This window comes from Ptychodera flava, chromosome 3, assembly GCF_041260155.1.
Source record: "Ptychodera flava strain L36383 chromosome 3, AS_Pfla_20210202, whole genome shotgun sequence".
NCBI lineage: Eukaryota > Metazoa > Hemichordata > Enteropneusta > Ptychoderidae > Ptychodera > Ptychodera flava.
Window position 1 is genome coordinate 34,814,141 of NC_091930.1, and position 22,429 is coordinate 34,836,569.

Sequence of the window (22,429 nt, forward strand, 5' to 3'; positions counted from 1 at the left end):
CCAATACAGTGTATGTCATTTTGCCTCCGAAACTCATCGAAAGAGATAAACACATTGTGTGATCGACGTAGACGACGAGCTTGGAAATGACAACGCATTCTTAAATCATCGATTCATTCATTACCTGGTCACGGTAACCAGCAAAGGACAAGGCGGCCTAGCCGAACTTTTACCGGAATGTTTGTTGCGCGAGATCTAGCTGATCAATAACAGCCGAAAGGTGGACTGTTTGCTTCTCCAAAACGGCATGAAATATATGTATGTATGTATGTATGTATGTATGTATGTAAGTATGTATGTATGTATGTATGTATGTATGTATGTACGTACGTATGTATGTATGTATGTATGTATGTATGTATGTATGTATGTATGTATGTATGTATGTATGTATGTATGTATGTATGTATGTATGTATGTATGTATGTATGTATGTATGTATGTATGTATGTATGTATGTATGTATGTATGTATGTATGTATGTATGTATGTATGTATGTATGTATGTATGTATGTATGTATCTATGTATGTATGTATAGTATGTATGTATGTATGTATGTATGTATGTATGTATGTATGTATGTATGTATGTATGTATGTATGTATGTATGTATGTATGTATGTATGTATATATATATATATCTATGTATGTATCTATGTATGTATCTATGTATGTATCATGTATGTATGTATCTATTATCTATGTATCTATGTATTTAAAATTCAGTCCCTTCAGTTTATCATAATTAATATTCTTTATAACATTACTGTTGAAATTTTCATAATAAATGTGTGGTTACCGTACCATAATTAATATCTCAATACACGTTGGGAGCTGCGGTTTTCACAGTCTTACATCGCTCAACCTTATGTGTGAAACTTAACACGTCAACTTTCCTCTGATAATTGGTAGACATGTCCTTGTCAAACCCAGGAAAACAATCTTTCTAGTGGTCTCCGTTTGGCCTTTGTAACTGTAAATCAGTTGGGACCCACTATACGCCCTGTTTTTTTCCAACATTATGAGTGAGGCGAGAAAAGTGCCGCGTTACTCTAAGGCGCTATGCAGATGTGCATTGTTGAGAAGGGTTTTCGTCGCTTCGCATCGTATTTTGAGCCCCTGGTGGTGATGACCTTCCGAAGGTCAAATTCAAAAGTCAATAACCGCGGAACCATGGGCGATGATCGCTTTGTATTCACAAGATATGTTGCAAGGTCGTTTTCTGGGGGCCATGTGTGCAAGACAATATCCATTACACCCGATAATACTGAATATGAGAGTCACGTGTGCACTAAAATCTTGTCGTCATGGTGATTTTTGTTTGTTTGTCTTACCTTTCCCTATTAATACCGTTGCAGCATTGTGATCTGGGCGGAGAATGTTTTAGTATTTGTGTAAAATGTAACAAATAATTTCCATTTACATAATTGCATTACGGGACGGGGCGGAAAGACAGGTGAGGTAGCAAAGGTCAAAGGAGCAAACAAACATACAGACAGGTAGGCAGGCAGGCAGACAGATAGGCAGGCAGACAGATAGGCAGACAGACAGATAGACAGACAGAAAGACAGACAGACAGACAGACAGGCAGACAGACAGGCAGACAGACAGGCAGGCAGACAAAGATGTATCATCGTTATTACAACATCGCCTTCTTTCGCCATGCAGCCATGACAGATCAAAGGAGTCGGTTTAATGTTAGATCTGCCAAACTTAACAACAGGATATATTTTTTATCATATCCTGAAGATACGACGCGACCACAATTTCCCAATTTTGGAATATTCATGTATTTTAAAACCTGTGAAGGACATTTAACAACTTCACTGTCGACGCATCGTGGCTATTAAAAATGTCACCGAGACTTCTGAAACAAATATTAAAGGCGTGGAAACGGATATTCCTGGCCACGGAGAAGTGTCGGACCAATATTTTAGACTTGCAAGGACTCACGAGAGTCGTGTCGTCATGACTACATCGTGAACTCCCTCTACGCAGAAGTTTTAGAAATCCACTTGATCTTTTCCAACTCAAAAGCAACCACAATCTGATTAAAATTCGATGTAGAGATGGACCGCTCTATTACGCTATTGTGCTACGGTCTTTTTATTTACAACGGTGCTCCCATCACTACTTAAAAACCGACCGCAATACGATAGCGCAAAAGACAGGCCCATCTCTACGTCTGATTATAATCAATTTGAATCAAGCACAGCATTCATTCGTGTCTTTGACACCAGTGCCAAAGCTGGTGTCGTTGTACAGGCGAGCAATGTTCGCGTTTCGTTTCTTGCATGATATGAGTCGTTTTTATGACGGTCACGGGTGAAGTATACTCTTCGTGAACAGGACAATGAACCCTCACCGTACACTTGACCGCTCCATCTCTGAGAAAAATGAATGCGACATGTCAACAAACACAAAGTAAACCTAGAGATCAACACCGATTAGTAAAGATATGGTAGAGACGGCACATGCTCTGAACTTTATTTTCTCGCATGCCTGTCTGTCTGTCTGTCTGTCTGCCTGTCACTCTGCTGCCTGCCTGTCTGCCTGCCGTTCTGTCCGTCCGTCTGTCTGTAGGTAAGTAGGTTGATATATGTATGTATGTATGTATGTATGTATGTATGTATGTATGTATGTATGTATGTATGTATGTATGTATGTATGTATGTATGTATGTATGTATGTATGTTGTATGTATGTATGTATGTATGTATGTATGTATGTATGTATGTATGTATGTATGTATGTATGTATGTATGTATGTATCTATCTATCTATCTATCTATCTATCTATCTATCTATCTATCTATCTATCTATCTATCTATCTATCTATCTATCTATCTATCTATCTATCTATCTATCTATCTATCTATCTATCTATCTATAGTATCTATCTATCTATGTATCTATGTATGTATCTATGTATCTATCTATGTATCTATGTATGTGGATCAGAGAGATATATGAATTTCGAAATCGATGTGTTGCGAAATGAATCACGCCATCGTGGATGCATGGTATACCTTTCTACAGCGCGTTGTCTGCATCCAGGGACATTGTGAAAAAGTATTAACAACATTCACCACCAGACTACATCGCTTAGACTGAATAATGACGTGTAAATCAAGGAAGATTGATATTTTTGTTTTTTGCCATCGCTTAGTTATTTCATGCAAAGGTTCTTCTCGCAGAAATTGTTTTGAAACTCTTTTTATTATTCTAATCTTGGTATCTGTGAAACTCGTTCACAAAAAGGCAGATGTTCAAAGTGGCGCTGTATCATAATGGTGTACTATTCACTCATTGTCAGCAACCTTTCATCTGTTGTCATGGAAATGTGATAACAGTCACTTCTTTGTTGTGGTGACACAGCTACACGTCGCTCAGCACAATTTGTGATAGAGTTCACGCTCTCGGAGTTTGCGTTTGCTCACCATGGAAACGCGCGGGAACGACGTCCTTCAAACTGCAGAGCTCTGTCAGATATTTCGCAGAGTGCAAGGCCTCCCGTGTTTTTGCCAAATTAGCATAGTGGCCAGCTATTCTTATTCGGATCCTACCCAATAATTTTTATGATGATGAATGCTGAATGAGTATAAATCATCGGACAGAAACACACAATAAGTACGTTTTTCAATCATTCATTCATTTATTTATTAATGAAAGAAAAACACGGCTACTGGTGAAATGTTGATTCAAACGGACGTATAGCTTCAATTTTACACATTTTTCACAATGAAGTGTCCGGTGTCCGCACTTGTAGCCACATTGATATTGACGACTTAAATTCAATTTCTAATAATAATAATACATGCTATATTATTTATTTAGTGTTTACAAAGTGAATGTTAAGCGGCTAAATATGTTTTTCGGGGTAAAGCAAGAAAATGTTGGAAACTACAAAGCAAAAGTGCTGAAAAAGCTCTCATTTTATTCACTTCCTGTAGTAAATGCAGGCCCAATATTTAGGTTTCTCGCTGTACTGCCACACTCTCTATTTTGGCCTCTTTACCGATTCAGGACGTGACAACACAAAGGTTTGACACTGAGCTTGTCGTAAAACAACAAGCTTAATGGAATTTATCGTTTCCTGAAAAGAGGCCAAAATATTGGTGGATTAATATTATACAAAAATACAGTATTACGGCTATTTTAATGAATTCAAAACCAACTTCCAAGTGACAAAGAAGAAGCGGCAATTCGGGCGGGGGTGGGGGGGTGGCAGGGAATAAACTTCCTTTTATTTTGTCTTGCCCAATATTTACCTCGTAAATATTTGACTCTTAAGTGACGTCGGTCGTGTGGGGTCTTGCTGTAAGTGGTGCACAGACGCACCACATGTTCGACGAAGAATTCAAGAAGGCAGCCTCAAGATTATGCATTTTGCAAGGGGAGGGGGTCATACATTGTTTGGTATACTGTAATATCCTTCGAGTAAAGTCATCACAAATATGCCGTTAACTTCTGAACAAAGTGAATATACAAGTAACGTAATTTCGGGTACCGAATAGAAACATGTGACAGATGAAGTTCAAGCCTCGCTAACAAAGTGGAAAGGCAAACATGAAATGTGGCCATGTTAGTTTCGACCTTCATGGTAATATGCATCGACATGATTGAACTATTGCTTGATCATGAGAGGGCATCGCGTTTTTTCATTGGCAAGGAAAATCGTCTAAAATATCGGCATCTTTGAAGCTTTCTTGTGTCATTTCAAAGCGTAGTTTGGCGTTGATGGAACCTTTTCTATGAATTAACTGCCTTGATTGAGTAGACAGTCCCAAAATACTCTACAATGTGCAGAACAGAAACATATGATAAGTGGCGGTAGTACATTTTACAAATTAGTAACGTTTGTCCTATAATAGTACGAACAGTGAGGGCGCTACACCATGTCCGACATAACCCGTCCGCTATGCTGATCGCACAAAAAGTGTATGTAATACGTCAGTATGTATGTCAGTATGTCAATCTGTCTGTCAATCTGTCTGTTTTTGTGTGTTTTTCTGTCTGTCTGTCTGTCTGTATGTATGTATGTCAGTATTCTGTCTGTCTGTCTGTCTGTCTGTCTGTATGTATGTATGTATGTATGTATGTATGTATGTATGTATGTATGTATGTATGTATGTATGTATGTATGTATGTATGTATGTATGTATGTATGTATGTATGTATGTATGTATGTATGCATGCATGCATGCATGCATGCATGCATGCATGCATGTATGTACGTATGTATGTATGTATGTATGTATGTATGTATGTATGTATGTATGTATGTATGTATGTATGTATGTATGTATGTATGTATGTATGTATGTATGTATGTATGTATGTATGTATGTATGTATGTATGTATGTATGTATGTATGTATGTATGTATGTATGTATGTGTGCGTGCGTGCGTGTGTATGTGTGTGTGAGTGAGTGAAGAAGAGTGGAACTACACAATTTAAGTTTGCTCACATTAACCTTTTATGACGGAATTTCAGATTATCCTATGCAATACCCTACTATGCCTATTGGTGGTCATGTAGTTATTATCAAAATGTAATTCATCATCATAAATAGTGTTTGGAGCACACATGCTAATGTTTGCTGTTCAGCGCGCCCTACTTTCTTCGCCTTTTTGATGGTAAATACCAGGTAGCAATATAACTAAACCGTAATCCAACGTACCTAAAATAAGTTCAAAGCAAGAAAGCTACGATTAAACATCAAAGTATAGCAGAAAGAAGTAGCAAGGTGGTGGAGATGACAAAGACCTCTCTTTCATGTGCCTCCGTTAATCTGACTTTTTTGCTAAAAAATCACTTGTTTTCAAGTATTTATTTAATTCTAATTAATTTGTTTACCCAAGATTAAAATATTTGTTGCGTTCACCTGTTAGCGTGTCAAGCAGTCGTAAGTTGCGTGATAAAGAAGTATTAATTTATGCAAATTTATGCAAATCACCTGAATTCTTGGCTTTTTTCCCTTCCAATTTCAAAGTTTCCAAAGAATTTAACTCCACTCTGGCTGGGTCAAATTATGTTTTTTAAAATGTTCTATAATAAAACAACTATTTTGTTTAACAATAAAATTCTTACATGTTGAACAAGAGGCATTTCAATTTTGCTAATCATGATTTTGATCACTTTTTTGAGTGTCAGTCTTTCACCCTTGCCATTTCTGAATAAGGATAGATAATGCAAAAAAAATAGTCGTTTTTTTTCTACATATACTATTCTTTCAATTGAAATATTGCATTACAGAAAATAGTGTCAAGTTTTTGACTTAATTAATTTTTATAATTAATGTTAAATTGAGATTTTTTACCCCAAATATACACCCTATTCATCCTTCGTGTAAGCTACTGCTACTATACTAAACTTTAGAGGGTCTGCTTTTTGAAAATATACAGCATGAGGGGGTTCCCCTTGTCATCTTTGATGAAATATTGCTTTGAAAAATACTGTGATGGCAACGTGCAGCTCCACCTTAAGACCGAGTAGAGAGAGCACAAATCATATTGGCAACGCCATTCAAGGTCACAATCGCTCTACTCGCTGCATCGGACGACCGGGAATATATTTGCACCATCAAAATGCTGTTAATTTTATGTCTAAATAATTTCCACGCCAAATGATGACAAAATCAAACGCTCTCCTTCACAGTGGTCCTGCCTAATGATCCAGTTGAAATGGATGCATCGGCAAATGTGTAAGTGCAGAAAGTTCTGGGCTGCCAGGATTCTGTGGCAGGTTAGGATTGTTTATGGCTCTGGTAATACGTCGTTTTGGGGACATTAGAATATAACACATCCAAAAGAATGGTACAGTCGTGAATATTTCATTTTAAAACGGCAAGGATTCTTTAGGCTGATTACTAATAGCGCTGACGACATCTACAATTCAATTATTATTCATGCAGTAGAGTTGATTATATTATAGTAACTTTGTGTGTCAGGTACGTTGATGCATTATTCTGATTATTTGATGACTCACGTCGGTTTTGGTACAGTGGCAATAAATATACGGGTGCTAAAACGGGCTATTCCCCAGGGATAAGAAGATTAATACCGGGACAAAGCAGGAAAAGTAAGCGTTAAAACTAATTAAATGACTGAATACTGGAAATACTTAAAGCACCACTAGCTGTAACTCTTTGAAATTTGTTGATCTCAAATTATCTTCCTATTCTCTCCTGGTTTACTCTGAATTCTACACTCTGAAGGGATATGGGCTTTTACTGCATTAGGAAACCATTCCTTTGTCAAACATTTGACAAGTAAATTCAATTTTTTACGGTCATTTTGATTTCCCGCCATTTTCAAAAAATGGTAATATTACAAAGGAAACAAGACATACAATGGCTCAGATGAAAATATTCACCGCTATGCATTACATTGGATTACTCTGTGCATTTCAATGATGTCAAGATTTCAGTGCAGATATGCAAATATTTAATCGCAGTGTAATCTTGTTCAAACTTGTACAATCAAGAATTTGTATAATACATTCTCACAAACTTATGTTAGTTTTAAAGTAAAATCATAAAAACAATCCGAAAAGATACAGCTAGTGGGACTTTAATAAACATTCAGAAATTTTGCATTTAGAACAGTTCTGCCTTTGTAAGTATTTGCTTGCGATATGCTATGTGTTAGCATGGTCACTTTTTGTCGTCTGCATAACTTCTATTTCCACAGCCGAATAACGCCCCATATATCCCTCCTGTCAATGGGACCAGGTCTTGGATTATCATTCGACGACGTTGTTACAAGATTTGATTCTATTTTCCGTGTTTGGGTGCCAAAACTATGGACTGGCGGAGATAACAACTTCTGAACGCCAGAATCAGCAGTGTTGGTATAAGATTAAAGCGACTAATTCCTCTAAAGGCGAGTATACGTTCAGTTGGGGTAAAACACTTAATATGGCACTTGTATCACCCCTATTTGTAACAATCAACCCTATTTATAACAAAACTTAATTTTCAAAAAAATTTGCCGTATTTGTTGAAATATTAATAAAATATGCATATTTGTATGTTTGGGGCAATTTTCTTTTTTTTTTCTTGTCAAAACTCATTTTTCCGAAACTGCTTTTGTTACAAATTGGGTTGATTGTTACAAATAGGGGTGACATGTATCACCCCTATTTGTAACAATCAACCCTATTTGTAACAAAATTTAATTTTCAAAGAAACTTGGCCGTATTTGATGAAATCTTGATGAAATATACATATTTATATGTTTGGGGCAATTTTCTTTTTTCCATGTCGAAACTCATTTTTTCCGAAAATACACGTTAGATAAAATTTCATTGTGCAGGTTCCTAGGGATAAGAGCCCTACTCGTAAGATATAATCAAGTCGTGCAGATACATGCCAAAAGTTCGTTTCGGGGCAATTTTCACCAATTTCGGTCAAAAATGTTAAAAATCTTGTTTTCTGACCGAAATCATACTAAACCTATATTGGGTTAACTTTTGTTACAAATTGGGTTGATTGTTATAAATAGGTTGATTGTTACAAATAGGGTTGACATGTCAACCCTATTTGTAACAATCAACCCTATTTGTAACAAAATTTAACCCAATATAGGTTTAGTAAGATTTCGGTCAGAAAACAAGATTTTAAACATTTTTGACCGAAATTGGTGAAAATTGCCCCGAAACAAACTTTTGGCATGTATCTGCACGACTTGATTATATCTTACGAGTAGGCCTCTTATCCCAGGCAACCTGCACAACGAAAGTTAATCTAACAAGCATTTTCGGAAAAAATGAGTTTCGACAAGGAAAAAATAAAATTGCCCCCAAACATACTAATATGTATATTTCATCAAGATTTCATCAAATACAGCCAAGTTTTTTTGAAAATTAGGTTTTGTTACAAATTGGTTAAACTTTGTTACAAATAGGGTTGATTGTTACAAATAGGGTTGATTGTTACAAATAGGGTTGACACGTCAACCCTATTTGTAACAATCAACCCAATTTGTAACAAAAGTTAACCCCATATAGGTTTAGTATGATTTCGGTCAGAAAACAAGATTTTAACATTTTCGACCGAAATTGGTGAAAATTGCCCCGAAACAAACTTTTGGCATGTATCTCCATGACTTGATTGTATCTTACGAGTAGGGCTCTTATCCCTAGGAACCTGCACAACGAAATTTAATCTCACGAGCATTTTCGGAAAAATGAGTTTCAACAAGGAAAACAAAGAAAATTGCCCACGAACATACTAATATGTATTTCAAGATTTCATCAAATACGGCCAAGATTTTTGGAAAATAAGTTTTGTTACAAGTTGGTTAAATTTTGTTACAAATAGGTTGATTGTTACAAATAGGTTGACATGTCACCCCTATTCGCAACAATCAACCCAATTTGTAACGAAAAGCAGTTTCGGAAAAATAAGTTTTGACAAGGAAAAAAAAGAAAATTGCCCCCAAACATACAAATATGCATATTTTATTAATATTTCAACAAATACGGCAAAGTTATTTTGAAATTAAGTTTTGTTTCAAAAAGGGTTGATTGTTACAAATAGGGGTGATACGGCACTCGCCTTATAGCTAACGGAATATGTTGCACGTTGTATCCAAATCTTTGTGTATACCCTTATGCGTATAGGTTATTGCTTAATTCCACCGTGTTCGATCGTCATGCATTTAACAAGAATATGTCTCAACGCCCCTCATCTTAAGGTCTCGAGAAGCTGTGTCCTGCCTTTGACACAAACGGTGCCGTAGAAGATGTGTATCGATGTAGTTGTGCGATAACTCAACGAACTGATGTTACCTATACGAAATTGCAATCAAACACTGTTTATCACTATGTTCATTTCTTATCATCAAACACATACATGATAAGAAAACATTACAATGTGAACGCAAAACAACTAAGACGTAAGATTTTACACCACAATGTTACATAAGGAACTTAATCTATAGGCACACGATGTTCTTTTTTGATTAACAGGAATGTCGATTTGAATGCTAGAAAGACTGTCCATCAGTTATATGGACGTTTTGTCGATGTTAAAAGATAATAATTGTAGAGAAAAGTGTCCTTCTTTGAAAAGTTTTCGAACTTGTCTGTTTGATGTTGATCGGATGGACATAAGACAGGCAGCAGTGAATTACAATTAATACCTGGATCAAGCGATCCTTATCCTAAAAATGACACTTGTAATATTCAAATAAACACTTTTTGTGATTCCCATATTACTGTAAAGTGTGAAAGTTAAAAGAGGCGAAAATGTATACTAAAATGCTAGCACATATTATTCGAAGCTTCTGTCGTTTCGTTTACTCTTTCAATTTATATTATTTCTCTCATTATAATGATTAAGAAATATATTCAAAAAATTATTAAACGCAACTGAACACCAATGTGCAAATTTATTTAACGAAAATATTATAACCCTCGGCCAATATTCTACCCTCTACCGCATTCGCAATCTTGTTGGTAAGTCAACGCAATAATTTGAATAGATTTAACTTACACCTTTCCATGAATGATCGATCATCGACAACTATTGAAACATAATTTTGAAATATGAAGTTCAAAGGTATTCGATTGAAGATATTCTTTCTTACACTTCAATGTACTCTTTCATAAGATAAGTAAATTGATTTTCAAATTATTTACAATCGTCTTGAAAGACGGAGATTTTAGGAACTGTTAATTACTTGTACAAATACGGCAGCCACAATCACAATTATCAAAATGCAGAACTTGGTAAAGCGACCGGATTTTGGATGTTGTTTGAGCACATCAAGTGGTCGTGTTTTGATTGGATAGAGGACGCGGTCCGTCACGGTTTCCATCGCCTGCACAGCATTTGCCCATTTTCCGGGACCCATCAAACGATACTGGTAGGCGGTGAAATGGCCGAAGAAACACCTGTAAGCCAGTTTTGGATTGGTTAAAGCCAAGCGGAAAATATTTGGCTTGACGCCGATTTGAGTGGCGATTTCGTCCATGTAGTCGAGGCCATCCACTTGTATGGTGTATCGCTGTGACCTCACGAATCTCGATGCAATGAATTCTTTCCAACGACGAATATCGATCAGCATGGCCTCGAGAGATGGTAGTCTAGCAAGACCTTTAAACACTCTGGTGGCCCACCGACATTGAAGCTCTGACACTGGGGGCGTTGCTCCCACTGGCTGCACAAGTCCGATTATTGCCAATGTGCCGTGTTTCATTTGTGGAGGAAATACGTGTTTGTACAGGGCCACTTCGTTGTTGGTAACTTTGACGATGGACTCGTCCAGGAACGGGAAGGCGAATGTGTATCCCGTCGCCATGATCACCTCGTCAATGTCTTCTTCCACGGTGCCGTCTTCAAACTCTACACTGGTTTGAAAGAAGCGCTTTACGTTGGCCTTGATCTTGATGCGACCGCACGAAATCTCGCTTTGCAAATAATCACTCACCGTTATAACTTGTTGTAGTGGATTATTCAAGGGTTGCAATCCGTGGATTTCGTGATTAAAGTTACCACTTATTCGTCTTTGAGTGTATCTTGCTAACAAAGACAGAGGAATTGCATTAAAAGCGCGGGATACATGCAAATTGGCTCGATTTATCACCCAGGTTCCTCTTCTTGTACTCAGTAACACCTGCAATCCAAACGATGCAGTGTTATTTTGTCAAAATCTGAAAACTGTGCGGCACAGAATCAAAGCAAATATGCTGTCATGGAAATCAGAATATAGACTTGCTCTTAGTCTGTAGACATATAAATATCAAACATATAATAAATTGAAGGACTGAACAGCAGCAGACCGCGGTAGGCTGTTGCGTAGCTCCTTGGGTGAACGTCTTGGCCCACGCTTGGCCAGTAACTCAGCTGCCGAGAAAAGCCAAGCGACTGAGAGCCAGTCTAATCAGGAGAGTGTGGTATATTAAAGGGTCAAAGTCGGCCATTTTTCATGAATTTTGTTTGATGCAAGATACTACATATATTTGTTGACATGGTGAAAGATACTGAATGAATGGGTGACCATGCATATATGCGACCCTGGTTTTAGACAAATTAAGAAATGAAACGATCGCGAAAATGAATTTAATGGTCATGACCATTAGTTCATTTTCGAGATGGTGTCATGTATCGTGTCTAAAAGCTGGGTCGAATATTTGCATGGTCACCCATTCATTCAGTATCTTTCAACATATCAAACAATGTAAGTAGTATCTCGTATCAAACAAAATTCATGAAAAATGGCCGACTTTGTCCCTTTAATGCCGTATATCTTGATATATTTTAGACAATTTTTTTCTCAAATTCAATCAACATCGACAGCCTTATTGCAGAAACAACTTAAATGTCTATGTCCTAAACTTACAATGTACAAAATGCAATCCATGTTACATTTTTACATTTTGTCACTGACATGAGGAAGTCTTTCATCTCAGTGTAGACCTGTGATGCTGCCCTCTATAGTCTTTGTGGATACAGACTACGCCTTCCATACACGCCACAAGTTTTTTTTCTTACCTGTGAACCAACTCTCGCGAGCTCCACCGCCGCATCACAGCCGGAGTTACCGATCCCGATCACCAATATGCGTTTGTCCTCGTACCCGCGTGGATGCCTGTAGTCGCGAGTATGCACAACTCGGCCTTTGAAGTCCCCCTGGCAAGGAAACTTCGCCATATGCGGATCGGCTTGGTGACCCGAACACACCAACACCGCATCGAAGGTTTCTGTCTTCCGCGTGTCTGTCTCCTTCTCGGTGAATCCGACATCCCATTTACCGTGTGTGTGGTAATCTTTCGCTGGTTTGACGCTATCGACGCAAACGTTGAACTTGACGTACTTTAACAATGCAAAGTGCTCAGCATACAGTCTGAAGTATTTCATGACGACAGTGTGGGGCATAAAGTTTGGAAATTCCTTCGGTGGCGGGAAATCACTAAAACTCATGTTTTCTTTGCTAGTATTGGCAACGGTAGAACGGAACACACTGGGACTACCTTCTCTTACGTCTTCATGGTAATTCCACAACCCACCGATGTCTCCATCTTTTTCAAAGCACACAGGTTCAAGACCCTCATCGAGACAACATTTGATGGCCGTGAGCCCACTCGCTCCAGCTCCAATAACCGCTACCCTTTTAGACATATTGTTGACAGAGCGACCTGTTTGACACAAACACGACAGACGATACACGAACGTTAGTTAATATACTATAACCATGCGGCAATTCAACAAATATCGTTGTGATATAATATGCTCTAATGAGGCCACCATTGGATTACGTCAGTTATGTGTAAATTATAAAGCGTTTTTTTTCAGAAAATTAAAACTTTGTATAAGGCAAAAACAAGCTTATATCTAGCTATACCATTCTCTGCTTTTCAATGCGCCTCATTATTGTATAACAAAAATGACCTCAAACAAATCAAAGACAGTTGTTGATTATTATCACTAAAAGATGACGAATCAGAAACAAAAAAGAGAACTGTAAAGACATTAAAAACTAGACACCACCTTAGAAACGACACCGATGCAAATATCAATTGGCTACTTACTTGGTAACGATATATGTTTGCAGCGGCTTCAAATGCCAAAAACTTCAAATGGCGTACTTTTTAAAGCTTTGTCGAGTGTTATCACGTGACTGGCAATTATTATATTTATTCATTACTCACAATTTGGGCCTACAATTAGAATGAACGGACAGTGGTAGTAGTTTTATTAAACTGACCTAGTGAAAGAGAACAAGCCACGACAGGCTTTTAGTCACTGCTAAAAAAAAGTACATTTCAGGACAAATTTAATTTAATGGAAAACATATTCATGAGCCGCTTTCAACTAAATTTCTTGTTTGCCGTCTGCTTGCTGGTATGTTTTCAGAGAAAAGTAACAAAAAACAAACATTATGTTAACACTATTACAAATAAAAATATTATTTTTCCGAAACAAACCAAATGAAAATTGAGTTTCTGTTAATGCGTTTGTATTCTTTTGTCTGTATTTGTTATTTTCCCTGGCAGGCTGGTAGGTTTTTTCAAAAACCCAAGGACGGCAAACAAAGAATTTTCTTCAAATGGCCTTCTTTGTAAACTTTCAAATACAAAACATGTGAATGAATAAATCAGTACGTTCAATAACCTCTAAAGCGTCGCCTATCGAAGCATGATAGCTGAACGAGATCCATAAGAAGGTACTGATTTGTCGCTCCTCTTGAGCTCTATAGAAATGTTTGGCCGTACTTCTACATATTATGTATCAACTAAAAACTCAAGTTTCTGTATATCCGTTCGTACATCAAAGTCATGACAATGTCAAATGCAATGTCAAATACAGTATTGCAATAATCGTTATATAACGAACGATAGAACAAAAAGTTGATTTAATCTTCAACGCTTTTTTTTGATTACAATATACACACAGTTCCTATGCTGTACTGCTTCACATCTGTATCTTCCTGTTTCGATACAAAGAGGCAAAATATATGTTTGCAGCGGCTTCAACTGCCGAAAACGTCAAAAAGCGTACAATTTAAAGCTTTGTTGAGTGTTGTCACGTGATTGGCAATTATTATATTTATTCATTACTCACAATTACGATTAGAATGAACGGACAGTAGTGGTAGTAGTTTTATTAAAGTGACCTAATGAAAAAGAACAAGCCACGACGGGCTTTTTAGTCACAGCTAAATGTACATTTCAGGACAAATTTAATTTAATGGAAAACATATTCATTAGCCGCTTTCAATAAACTTCTTTCTTTGCTATCTGCGTGCTGGTATGTTTTCAGAGAAAATTAACAAAAATCAAACACAATTTTAACACTATTACAAATAAAAATATTATTTTTCCAAAACAAACCAAATGAAAATTGAGTTTCTGTTAATGCATTTGTATTCTTTTGTCTGTATTTGTTATTTTCCCTGGCAGGCTGGTAGGTTTTTTCAAAAACCCAAGGACGGCAAACAAAGAATTTTCTTCAAATGGCCTTCTTTGTAAACTTTCAAATACAAAACATGTGAATGAATAAATCAGTACGTTCAATAACCTCTAAAGCGTCGCCTATCGAAGCATGATAGCTGAACGAGACCCATAAGGTACTGATTTGTCGCTCCTCTTGAGCTCTATGGAAACGTTTGGCTGTACTTCTACGTGTGTCATTAACTAAAAACTCATGTTTCTGTGTATCGTTTACATCAAAATCATGACAATTTCAAATGCAATGTCAAATAGAGTATTTGGATAACATCATATAACGAACGATACAACAAAAAGTTGATTTCATCTTCAACGCTATTTTGATTACAATATACACACACTTCTTATCTTGTACTGCTTCATCTCTGTATCTTCCTGTTTTCGATACTAAGAGGAAAAATATACGTTTGCAGCATTTTACCCATGTTAGTGTTATCACTTGACTGGCAATTATTGTATGTATTCATTACTCACAATTACAATTAGAATGGACGGGACAATTTAGTTATTTTTTTCTTTTTTCGGCTTTACTGTTCCCCTTGCCCATAAAAAACGTTGATGGTCAGGGCGGGGTCTGCTATTTCCATTGATTATCAACGAACCCCTAAAAACCGCAAAATTTACGAAACCTTCCCACGCGAAAGACAGATGTTGTATTCACTGAACAGTGATGAGTAAGTGTTGCAAAAGTGTCACACGCGCTGTGAACATTTTGCAAAATCCGTGATACTTTAGAAAAAAAAATGTCTGAACTTGATCCAAAAGTTCTCCCTTTTATTAAGTGATTGACTGTGATCTTTACAAATCACAGTTTACGTTTTAGCTGTAAAGTTACGATGTTTACGATACTGTGAGTTGTTAATATTATTATTCATGTTCACGGGCATATAAACAAACCATTACTGTGTATTTGTAGTCAGTTCATCAGCTCCACCATTTAAAGAGGACACGTAGTATAATTTACATGCAACCAATGTTCCGATGAGATCATTATATTGAATCAAATTGTCATCCCAAAGAAGCGGGTGCAAAAAATGCCATTACCGATGGTAATTACCGATGGTATTAGTATTGGTTCCAAAGCTGTAATTTTTTTGTCTTAAATTGGCAACGATTATGACCTTGGGTACATCTAATTATGAGAACAGGGTCACCGGTATCAAGCTGAGCATAATTTCAGGTGTAGCTTTTGAATGAAAACGATAGCTTTGACACAGTGCAGGATAGCTTTGGGTATACGTAGGAAACGATAGCTGCTGGAATGGAATCTGTAAGTTTGGACGGCTGACAGCAAAGCAGTGGATACGGCGGTAAGTATTTTTACCCGTTTTCTCATAAAAATCTGTTGTGTAAGATGCCTTGTTCACTGAGGTTCAGCTTCGATTACACTTCTGTAAAGTTTCTGCCCCCATTTTACAAAACTTGCAGAGAAATCACCGTTCCCGTTTTCGAACTGAACAGGCTATCAGGACGTCCTATTCTAAGCTTAATATATATGTCGTACAGGGATTAGAATAGTGTAAAGACGTACTCGTTAGTTTTGGCAATGTCTGTTTTCCAGAGTTAAGACTTACCAAGATTTCAAAGTTAGCTTCAGATAAGATGAATAGTTATCTTCTCTCCTTACATGTATGCACGAGCACTCTTTGCATACACTTAGTCTATCATATACACAATCCATGTACATGTATATGTATTAGAATAGGACGTCCTGATAGCCTCTTGCGTGGAAAATTTTGAGAAAAATTGATGTGTGCAATGGTGCAGTCTGGTGCAATCTGAGAGGTGTCTTCAATATGTATTTTTACTGAGCAAAACTGTTAGGACGCCCGAAGGGGAGAGCACGAGAGGGGGTCCCCCTCTCGCATCGAAAATTTTGAGAAATTGATGTGTGAAATGTTGCAACCTGGGAGGTGTTCACTTCATTTTGCACCAAAAATTGAGTAACCCCCTTCTTTCTCTCCATATTTTGAGCAATCCCTCTTCTAGCTTTCCATTTTTGAGTAACCCCTTCAAATTCCTCCGACCCCAGGCCGTAAACAATGACGACTCCCTAATTGTTGATATTTCATGAGGTGGAGACTCGGTACGACCTTTTGGACTAGCGGCTCCATGTGTTTGCAGAGGTTGCATTTCAGCCAGGGTGGTTACTTCGTTTCCCGTCGTCATGACAATCTCGTCTGATGTTTTCCGCCACCATGCTTTTAAGAAATTTGATTTGCCTTATTATTTTGAAATCTAGTTAGACAAACTCTTATTTTGTCAGACAACAAATGCCAATAAGAGTCTGTTGCTGTAGTGGGTTTTTTTTGGCACTAACCGCGGATTGCTCGTTGGAATCGGTTGAATGAGTTGTGTGACCACAAGAACTGCTTTTACAGACGAGATAAACACTACCTGACAATTGCTTTCAACCAAGTCGATTAAAGATCAAGTTGTAAAGGCAGGCAACCATTCGATTTGGAGATGTACTATTGTAACCAGAGACACTGTCACTGTAAAGCTGCTATTTCTGACTGTTCAGAACAAAATCAAAATTTGATGGGCACTCTTAAAGCGAACTGTTCGCAACTGAAACGATTTCAAAATTGGGCAGGTGGGAATATTTGCTGTTCTTATTCCAACCAAGACGCCTCCCCGCTTCCTTCTCTCCACATCAGCTCCCCAGCTCAGGTTTGTCGCATACCTTTTTTAAAGCCAATGTCAAAGAGATCAAAATCAACACTATCATATTCTGATTATACTCCTAGTCGGTTTCACATGGGTTTTGATCAAGCATACCTGATAATTTTTCAGTCCAATTATGTATATTTTCCCTTGCCCATTCCAGCTCTATAATCCGGGGGGGGGAAGTATCTGCCTGTCTGTCAGCCAAGAATAGCTTGTAAAGTCCTATGTAACAAAGGCCCTTTGGCTGCCGTTGCACCTTTATTTCGACGTAATTAAATGTCCAGTAAATATCAAGCCATAAAATTCACGTGTTCTTTTCTTAAACCTTCGTATCTCGAGCTGCCATTTCAGACTCAAATACATATTGCTTCACTAGGCACAACATTCAGCTAGATCACTTGGGAATGAAAGTATCAACATAAAGGTTTGACTCAGTACCAAGATATATACTTTAACATAAGATATGATACAATGTACACTTAGTGCTCTATCACAAAAAAGATGATTTCAATTATGAAATTTAATAAACTTTCCAGTAATACAGAGTTGGATCATTCGGTAAGTTCTATGATAGTAATGGGTATGCGATTTCAAAATACGACACGTCTGTTTCTCAAACGATGAGTGACATTATTTCTAGCTTTACCTTACAAAAATAATTTGGAGGTCGTACCAAACACTCTAAAATTGTCACCGTGGGCATAACCTTGACGGTGAAGCATGCTAACATGGTAAGTTTACCATCACTACGCAGTGGTTCAAGATTTCCCGAATTTTATTTTCATTTTCATTTTCTATTCATTTTTTGCACATGGTGAATCATACTTCGAATTATGTTGTTTTGACCTGTTGTGAAGTCACATTCCCTGACCTAGTGCGAGCGATGAATATTGATTGTGAGAAGTCGATATGGCGCCTCTTCAGCTGTCGGTATATAAAAATGAACAGAGCTTCCTTTGCGTAGTAAACCAGTGACGATTTTCATTTGAAAGAGACAAGGTGTAATACACAGTCATGGCAGTGGTGGCGCTTTAATTAACAAGGCTTACAAAAAATTCCAAGCAGTGTTGGTACTCATTGAATGGCTTGCAACACTCCCGCATACAACAAAGGCACATCAACACACCCGTTCTACAGTGAAATGATTTCATTTTATACACCTGTATACTTTCAAAACCAAATCATGATTTACATCACTTTCCTTCTTTGTGGGGGGATCATGAATATATCAAGCTAAAATAAATTCTTTTTGCATTATTCGTCGATTTTAAGTACATGTACAGTTACCAAGTGCGTTAAATTATCGATCAGTGCCATTCTCCTACAAGCTGTGGCAGTGATTTGCTGTGAAGAATATTGTAAGATTTCGCCTTTCTTCACAGCAAAACAGAATTTGTGAAGGAAGCTTGACGTGGATATTCTCACTCCCCATCTCTATTGTTATTCTAACCTTGTAAGTTGCTTGATATTCGTTAAATCGGTTCTGTTGTATTAAAGTGTATATCTCACCAATTTTTTGTACGTCTGAATTTAATCGAATTGCATAAAACAATATTCATTAATATTTCGAAAGCGCAACCATTTCTATAGCAGTATACTTTCACTGTTAAAGTTGTGAAAAATTCACCAGTCAGTAACCGTCCGAGTTCATAGTCGCCACGTATTGATCACGTGGCATGACGTCAGAAGTGGCTAACATGTGAGAGCAATCACCTGTGAGCAATAGTCAACACATTGGGTACCAATTTCGAGAAGATCTCAGATAGTTCACTGTGGTGAATAGATGTGCGGTTTTGGGCTGCAACAACACAAACCTGGATGGTTTTAGTCTACATTTGTGCAGTCAATTTGGTGTGGATCTAGAAATATTTATTGTGTGTTGAGTTAGCGGCCATATTGGTTTCGAATATTTCCATGAGTGGGTAACTGACTAGACTAGCCCCGAAGTGTGTGGGCATATAAATATCAAAACAGAATAAATTGAAGGACATTTGAATAAAATCGATCGACTGTCACGTTTATGGTGAAGTGACATTGAAGCAATTTACTCTGGTTGGCCCATGCGTCGATCGGAGGGGTGTCAACTGCTATTGCCTTGGCCAGCTGTAAATGGTGCCGCACGCCGAGACAAAAAAAGCAAAGTGGCGAGAGTAAGCCTGGCGTTCTGGTGTTTTCATTTAGTACTGCAGGAAAGCACAGGATCGATTCCGCAGGCAGTAAGTCCTGATAAAAGTAATATTCTGCTCTAATAACTTTTGTGAAGAACGGGGCAGGTAGATCGCAAATTTTCAAGATTTCTTGTGAAGCTGCAGATTGTTTGCGTTGACCTACTCGACTATATAGCGGTCGGCTGGTCTTGGGAGACATTTCACGCTGAGTGAACTGAGGCAACAATCTACGCTACAATATTTCCGATGGAATCATTTTCAACAGTAACACTAGACTCTTCATCAATAGCTACTATCTAAATCAATCATTCCAAACAAAATTCTATTGTAGGAGTGAGTGTCACAATCAAAATTATAGACAGAACTTGAGATGGATGCATTTTGCAATTGTGTGTACAGCTTCTCTCTCCAATCTACACTCAAGAACCCAAATTATGACGTCACAGAAATGGACGCGTTCCTCACGAAGGTTTTTTCGTCAAGCCATGAACATTTTTGATTCTCACAATAATTTATCAAGGGAAAAAGGAAAAAACACACCACCATTTAGCATCGAAACAGTATTATTATTTATTGACAAAAATTTTAAAAAAATGTGTTCTAGGTGAGATATACCCTTTAAACACAGTATACCTTGATCGTTTTAAAAGTGAAATTAAAAAAAATATATGTTTGATTACATGCACAGTACACAACCGGCACTATCAAGTATCGGAAAATGCAGTAAGGTACATATAACGTACATTTGATTAAAGCATATAGACAATAGGAATACCCTAGCAAGGCATTCATGGCTAGCTACGTGCGATACGGATAAATGCCGCAACACTGAGGGCAGCCATGTCAACTGAAATCACGATCGTGCGAGCAAGTCTTGTTTACAACCTCCAGTAATATTTCGATAATTATGTATTTGATATCATGTTCGTGCAAGTCGAAAGCGCCCCTGTTTCCATGCCTCATTTCTGCCGATGGCTGCCCTGTGCTCACAAAAGGGTCCGGTGTGTGGTAGTCACGGTTACCAATACATTACTTGGGGACTCATAACTGGCCGCCCCCAACACAAAATAACTTTACTCTGTCATCGAAAGTTTTCTCATAAGGTAAACAACAATGTAATCGACAGTGATTGGCAACTCATTTCGTACTATACCGGCACATCGTCATTGCCAAACTCGATATCTTAACTAATCAAATAGATTAGTCAGCGAGATAGATAGATAGATAGATAGATAGATAGATAGATAGATAGATAGATAGATAGATAGATAGATAGATAGATAGATAGATAGATAGATAGATAGATAGATAGATAGATAGATAGATAGATAGATAGATAGATAGATAGATAGATAGATAGATAGATAGATAGATAGATAGATAGATAGATAGATAGATAGATAGATAGATAGATAGATAGATAGATAGATAGATAGATAGATAGATAGATAGATAGATAGATAGATAGATAGATAGATAAGCAACAGATAGAACGACTGTTGTCCATACTACAGCAATGATGATGAATGTCAAGAATGAGACTGTCCTATGGAAATGAGCATGAAGCATGAACAGACGTCACTTTGAGCTTGAAATGACGATGATGATGATCATTATAACGACGACAACGCCAACGACAATGGTGGTGGTTGTGGTGATGCTTATCTCATATTATAACACGCCACATGCTCATTCCGTGTCGCGATTCGCCAGAATACGTCACGTGACGAGAAAATAGATACGTCTAGTCCCCACCGGATCGACAAAAGTGACGTCAGAGGGTATTTTTTGAAAAGCTATTTCCCTAGGGAAATAGTTCTGACCAAATTTGGAAAAGTGTCCGGTCACGTGACCGTAGTGTCGTCTGCAGCTTTGCAACAATGGCGGGTGACCAGAACATGATGTGCGTCCGGGATAGGTGACGACACATTCTCTAAAACAGATTTTCCAACATTTTCCAATATTCCAACAGCGTAGGAACTTGAACAGCTCATCGATGGAAAAAATTAAAGTGCTACAAGGAATGTCGCTAGGTAAGCTAAGAATATGTTTTGAGAGAAAGTGGTACCACATACAACTGAAACCGCTGTGGAAACAGTAAACTTGTCACAATGGATTGTTGCCATGCAAAATATCAAAACACATTAAAAACTATATAACAATACAACATGAGCGTGGGTGGTGTTATAAATCACCTATAGCCTGGTCTTTATTCGGGCTATAGCGCTCGTCTATTACCCCTCGTGGCCGTGTGTTACCAGAAACACATCGCCATACCCCTCGGCCTACGGCCTCGGGGAATAGCGGTGTGTTCACTGGCCCTCGGGGTAATAGACGGGCGCTATAGCCCTCATGACCAGGCAATTAGGTGTTTAATAATGACGATAAAGTTACGATTAGAGCATGGAAAGAGTGAAGAATGCATTAAAACAGCAATGTGCAGGTTTGGCGGCAGAGAGGAGAAAAAAACAAACAGACAGACAGTCAGAGGTTGGCAGGGAAGCGGGTAGACATACAAAAGACGGGCAGGAGGGTGGTCCAAGTTAACTCAGAAAACAAACCCCGCTTTAATAAGGAATATTTTGCCGTATTTACGTGTACTTTTGTTTCAGCCTTGACGAGTTTTAA

The 22,429-nt window shown here is 37.7% G+C and overlaps 1 protein-coding gene across 1 annotated transcript in view; it reads right to left on the minus strand.

Moving 5' to 3' along the window:
* Positions 1–10,675: 10,675 nt before the first annotated feature.
* The window catches only part of LOC139129235 (flavin-containing monooxygenase 5-like), a 16,239-nt gene continuing 4,485 nt past the window's right edge, over positions 10,676–22,429 (minus strand). The window contains exons 3-4 of the mRNA XM_070694878.1: positions 12,508–13,151; positions 10,676–11,629 (exon numbers count right to left, since the gene is read on the minus strand). Of these exons, the coding sequence (XP_070550979.1) occupies positions 10,676–11,629; positions 12,508–13,151 (1,598 nt within the window). The remainder of the gene's footprint in view (positions 11,630–12,507; positions 13,152–22,429) is intronic.